At 32.8% G+C, this 6,470-nt stretch overlaps 1 protein-coding gene across 1 annotated transcript; it reads right to left on the bottom strand.

Annotated features, from left to right (window-relative positions):
- Positions 1-1,679: 1,679 nt before the first annotated feature.
- Positions 1,680-2,765, bottom strand: LOC145051753 (uncharacterized). The gene is made up of 3 exons (XM_078999575.1): positions 2,238-2,765; positions 2,048-2,158; positions 1,680-1,962 (listed from the first exon to the last, which is right to left on the bottom strand). The coding sequence occupies exons 1-3, from the start codon at positions 2,724-2,726 to the stop codon at positions 1,804-1,806; spliced, it is 759 nt and encodes a 252-aa protein (XP_078855701.1). The 5' UTR covers positions 2,727-2,765; the 3' UTR covers positions 1,680-1,803.
- Between the last annotated feature and the right edge of the window lie 3,705 nt (positions 2,766-6,470).

Below are 6,470 nucleotides of genomic sequence, written 5' to 3'. Positions count from 1 at the left end.
TCGTTTTATGATTGAAAATGACAAAAATAAAGAACATGGTTGATGAAGGTGTCGTCAAAATCACTATCGATTTCAACAAGAGAAAGATGTGTATTTATCACTCTGAAAATGAAAAAGGGGGAGTATATATACACCTAGCTAATACAAAAGTAACAATGGTTCCTAAACAATGTATAAATAGGAAACTAATTATAAGTATGTTAACGGCATCCATAATGTAGTGAACATATTAGAGTGTGATGGATTGATACATCATCATTTTACTTTTTATAAAACTTTATATTAATTTTGTGTTGAATTCTACAAAGTTCAATGAAATATATTTTCAATAATTAAAATTTTTCATTTTTCCAATTGAATAGTTCAGCGACTATTGAACTTCATATTCATTGAATGTCAACATGATATCTCACAATGATATAGTTTAATCTATTGAATGGTAATTAAATATGCCACCTCATTCAACTCTCATCTTGAACCATGAATTATGAATATTCTAACCCCATAGTAGATACAGAATTATAGAAAGCGTATTAATAGATTTCTTGAAATTTTAAGCAATGAAATTAATTGCTAAATATATTTAATGTTTTCATCAATTAAATTGTTATGATCAATTCTTGACAGCATTTTGCTTAATATCAACATTCAACAACACGATATGAGAAAAATAAGGTGCATTTATATTTGAAAGAAGCCATCAAAGTGAGAGTAGTTCTTGAATAATATCAACAACAACACGATAGTCACCTTCAATAAACTTGCTATATAATCTAAAGCTTAATTATATTATTTTTATTTTCAAAAAATTACTATTTTTTATTATAATACTACTTGAGATATTAATTTACTTTTAATTTAGTAAAAACTTATAAACTAACAAATTATTTTTTTCTCGACAATTAAATATAAGGTAACTATATATAAACTAGTATAACTTCGGAATTTTTGGTTTGACCACTTGAATAATTTTTTTTTTCTAATTTACCATAAAATAATAATAATAATAATAATAATAATAATAATAATAATAATAATAATAAAACTCTTAACCGGGCTATAGAATAGGGTTTCCCTATAATATTTAGGGAAATTATATGGTATCTTCCGTCTTTTTGGTTAACCACCTACATGCTTTTTATTTTAATCATGAAAACTTTGTATTTTGCTTCTTTTTTTTTTTTTTTTTTTTTTTTTTGGGGGGGGGGGGGGGGGGGGGTGGGGGTTCGTCTTTTTTTGTTATTACTATTTGTAAAAATTTCATTTTTTTTTTGTCTTTCCGTTTTTTTTTTCTAAAAAGCCAAAATTCAAGCCAACTTTTTTCCCCCTTTTTTTTCGTTATTGGTTGGATTTTGATTTTTTAAGCACGCCTTGCAAATAAGGGTGTATTATGTAGCTGTTGAATGTTTATCTAAATCTATTTTAATGATTTTGACTTTGGATTTTCTCTTTCAGCATATCTAATCGATATAATGCACCAAATAATGTCTTAGTGATGATGGATAATAGAAGTTTTATATGATATTATTGTTTTTATAACATTTGTTTGCATGATTACCTAATTGTGATGTTGCTTGTAAACAAAATAATTTAGATTGAATTGATAAATCTTTATGATTTTCACCTGTAAGTCCAAGTATTTCTTGAAAGCTAAAATACATCAATTAACTGCTCAAATGTAAAACAAAAATGAGTTGATCCAAAATGAATTCAATAGTTAGAAAAAACTGCATGTTCATAGAGATGGATGCACAAATGTGTGGCTTACATTGAAGAACATGCATCCATGACCTAATTTCTATGTCAAATTGTCAATCTGTAAAAACACCCAATGCGATTACGCAAAAATTCAAAGCAATTACCACACGAACAACTCAATTTGATGTTTAAATTCCCATCATCAAGTCGTCTGATTCTCACAAACTCCCCTCTCACTTCCTCTTCCTCTTGCTCCACGATTGCCTAAACACATTTACACATCAAATCTTTATAAATTAATTGATTGATTAATAAACAAAAAACACGATTAAAAATGGAGTTTAATTACTTCAGAAGGATTGCCATCTTCAACGTCTTCTTCTGATACTCCAATTTTACCTCTAACTTCCCAACACCTGTTTGCGATATCGGTCACCATTTCTTCCGTTTTCTTCAGTCTCTGTTTAAAGAAAGATTAGTCGTCTTCTGTGAAAGAAAATAAAGAAAGATTGTTGTTCAAGAACACAACGACGACGAACCTTGAATTGGGGACTCTCACTTCGATTTGAAGACGCTAGCGCCGGTGTGATGGGTTTCCGAACAGTTGAAATGGTGTCAGACAATGTCCGGCGAAGTGGGTTTCTTCTTGGTGGCTCACGGGCCTTCTGAGGCGTTGAGGTGGTGGTGGTGGTGGTGGTTGTTGTATGTTCTTGATCGGGAGATGTAACGATGTCTGATACAGTTGGGCTGATTGCGTTGTGGGTATCGACGGCGGGAGTGGCCGCTACTGCATCACGGAAAGAAGTTGCCGGAATGGTGAAAATTGCACGGCCATTAGCGGCGGCGAGGCGTGGGTCTAGAGTGGTTGTGTCAGTGGGTGGGATGCTTAGTTTGGTGAAGCCAGGGAGATGATGAGGGGTGTTTCCGGTAAGGTTTGTGGTGGATGAAGATGGTTGGCGGCGGAGTTCATCGGTGAAACCGGTCTTGGTGGGTGGCAAGAAGCCACTAGTTTCTTGATCGCTGTTCATTTCTATCAACTTAACCAAATACTATGATCTCTCAATTCAATTACGGGATAATTGAACCCTATTTATATGGTTATTAAATGATGTTTTACTTTTTTTTTTTTCTTAATTTATGCAGCAAATTTTTTTTCCAAATGAAGGATTCAACCAAGTTTCAATTTCACATGTTTAAAAATTACCTACGTAATTTACACTATAAAATTTGATATGTCATGTTTTTATTGCATCTCACATATATTGGCTCTTAAGATTTTTTGATTTTTTTTCACTTTTTCATTTTATGATTTTTTATTTTATTTTATTAAATTTTATATAATATTCAAATTTAATAAATGTAATTTCCAGATTTCTAAATTGAATCTAATTATTTTATTTGTTTATTTATTTAATTTATTTGTTTATATTTAAAAGAGAAATGAACAATTCAATTTCAATAATTCAATGTTTTTTTATTACAAATTCAAACTCCTAAATGTTAGTATATCTTTATATTTGATTTTTTTATAATAAATCAGTGTAATACACATGTCTTACAACTAGTAAACTAACGAAAAAAATAAACACACAATAAATATGGTATTTAATTATTATTAGACCCTTAAACCTCATTTATGAATTCTTATGTTATTCATGGACTATCATAATTGAACATTACAAAAAAAAAATGTCTTTTTATTTAACTTGTAATTACTATAAATAAAATGCAAAAATTATAATTGTTCCGAGTCATAAACCTAAAGCATAAATATTTGAGAATTTCTTCATAGATATGGTTATTCAACAAGGTTTCAATGTGCTTGATTTCTTTTGGTAATGATGGTGTGCGGACTATTTAACGAAAACATCTTTATCAAGATAAGATATCGATACTAAACAGATTGTATTGTGTTTAACGCATATTGAATTGCAAGGGGGCACGACCCCCTTGCACGGTCCTAGGGGCACGTAACATCCCAAAAACTCGGATTTTTTTTTATTTTTTTCAAAACCAATCCAAAGACCATAATTGTTTACAAAAAAGTTGTTCCAAAAATGATAATCATAATCAGAGTATCCCAAAATCCAGTAAAACCAGAAGGATGTGCATGATTACGCTTTTGCCAAATCTCATTAAACCCCTTAGCAATCCAAGGTAGCTTGGTGATGAAATCCATGGTCAATTACTCTCATTTCAACATAGGGACCTCAAAAGGTTGAAGCTTACCATGTGGCCTCTGGTGCTCGGCCTTGACCATCTGACAGGTCAAGCACCTCTCAACATAACAAGATATCACCCTCTCCATGTGGCCTCTGGTGCTCGGCCTTGACCATCTGACAGGTCAAGCACCTCTCAACATAACAAGATATCACCCTCTCCATGTACGACCACTAATAACTGAGTCATAAATCCCGATACATCTTGGTGGCAACAAGGTGTATCGAAAATCTAGACTTGTGTGCCTCCTCCAGCACAGTCTGCCCGATCCTACCAAAATCTGCTACCCAAACCCAACCACACTGGGTCAACAATCCATGAATGTCAGTAGAAAACTTGTCAATCTCACCTCTGAGTCTTTCCTGCTTCCATTTCTCCTCCTTGACCCCCCGGCTCGAGCCTCCTTAATCAAATCCTAAAGTGGAGATTCGATCGAAATCCTCATACATAGGCTCCAAACAGAAGAACTAGTCGATTTGCGACTCAAAGCATCAGCGACTACATTCGCTTTTCGGGGTGGTAAAAAATCTCGCATTCATAATCCATGACCACGTCAAGCCATATACGACGTCTCATGTTCAGATTCAGTTGATCCATGAGATATCTCAAACTCTTGTGATCTGTGTAGATGGTACACCGGACCCCATGCATATAATGCCACCAAATCTTGAGAGCAAACACCATTGCTCTTAACTCCAAACCATGTGTCGGATACCGAACCTCATGCGACTTCAGCTTCCTAAATGCATACACAATAACCCTCCCTCGCTGCATAAGAACTGCCCCCATACCGGTGATGGAAGCATCACAATAAACAACAAAATCCTCAACACCCCCAGGAAGGGTGAACATTGGGGCTTCACATAACTTCTGCCTTAGTGTCTTGAATGCAACCTGCTGCTCAGGCCCCCAACAAAAATCCACGCCCTTCCTCGTCATACGAGTGAGGGGTACAACAACCTTGGAAAAGTCTTGAATAAATCTCTGATAATGCCCAACTAAAACTAGAAAACTCTTGACCTCCGATGGAGACTTCGGGACCTCTACTGCATAACAACTTCAATCTTGGTTGGGTCGACCAAAATCCTATTCTAGTTAATGAGGTGTCCTAAGAACTGAAGTTCCTATGACAGCTGCCAGTTTTGGTCAAACAAACTCAACAAAAGTCAACCAGGTCAACTCAACTATTATTAGAATTTTAGGAGAAATGTGATATTCCCTAATGTTACTAATGTACTATTGATAAGTTATAATGCAAAACACCTTTCTTGTTGCCAATTATTGAATATAAACCCTAATTAGGGTTAGTAACTTAAAAATTCAATAATTCAATTATATATTATTTAGGTATAAATAATATTCATAACACAATGTAGTTGAGTTCATAAACTTTATGCTACATGGAAAATTCATAACAAGGGTTACATATTCAGATTTTTGGGTAATTCGTCACCAAATGTGACAACTTCTTTACCCGACTTAAACACTTAAACTTTAACGAAAAGAATTAGGAAGCATCCTAACTTTCGTGTAATGTGTTATTATTTTTTATGATAATGATTTTTATAATAATTTGAATTTAAATGATTCAGATCAAGTAAAAATATACATCATTTTTACCATACTTTTTTTTATAGAAATCAACTTTTTATAAAAATTACCCATTCTTTTATAAAAATAAAAGAAACAACTTTTGTTTTATATAATTATTACACCTTTTAAGAATTGTTATTTTAATAAAAAAAAACTCCACTTGAATTTTTTATTAAAAAAGCTACACCCTACCTTCTCCCCCATATCCGACCACCCCACCCCCTCACCCTCCCTCCCCCTCCTTTATTTTCGGCCGAACCCCCCCCCCCCCTCACTCCATCTTCTTCATATCCTCTCAAGAACAAGCTTTTCCTCTCAAGATTAATCTCCATAAGTTGATTCTTGATCTTTTGGTAAGTTATTCCTTACTAATCTAGTGATTCTATACACATATATACTAGTTTTGTTACAATTACACATATTAATATGTGTTAATATCCATAGGATTTTTCGACCTTCAAGTGTTCTTAGCTTGAAATCCTTCATCTTCACCTCTTTATCCACCAAGAAACACACGCAAGGTGAGTTCATACACCTCATTTTTGTTTTTATCCAAGTTTTACGTGGGAATACACGTAAACTTGTATAATAATACAAGTTGTTATACATGCTTTATCTTCTTGTTGTGTAAAAGTGTTATCTACATGAAATAATGTTATTACCTAGTATTATGAACATTTATGGGTGGTATGTTGTATAAAGTTCAATTCTATGAAAAAATAGGTATAAACATGCTATATTTTCTTGAGAAAAAGTCAAAAAAAAAAAACAAAACTATAAAAACTATGGTTTTTATGAACATAATATGACTTTTCTAGCAAAAATGGTTATAACCAAGTTATCACACTATTTTTATGGGATATAAACCAAAATATGTTATTTTGGACATATGTTATGAAACTAGTTATAAATACCAAGGATTTGGTTTTACAAAAAAGAAAACCTAAAAATCTATCATT

This window comes from Lactuca serriola, chromosome 5 (genome assembly GCF_051521515.1).
Source record: "Lactuca serriola cultivar US96UC23 chromosome 5, Lser_US96UC23_V15, whole genome shotgun sequence".
NCBI classification, from domain to species: Eukaryota; Viridiplantae; Streptophyta; class Magnoliopsida; order Asterales; family Asteraceae; genus Lactuca; species Lactuca serriola.
Note: the sequence above shows the minus strand (reverse complement) of the source record. Positions and strands in the feature narration are given on the sequence as shown.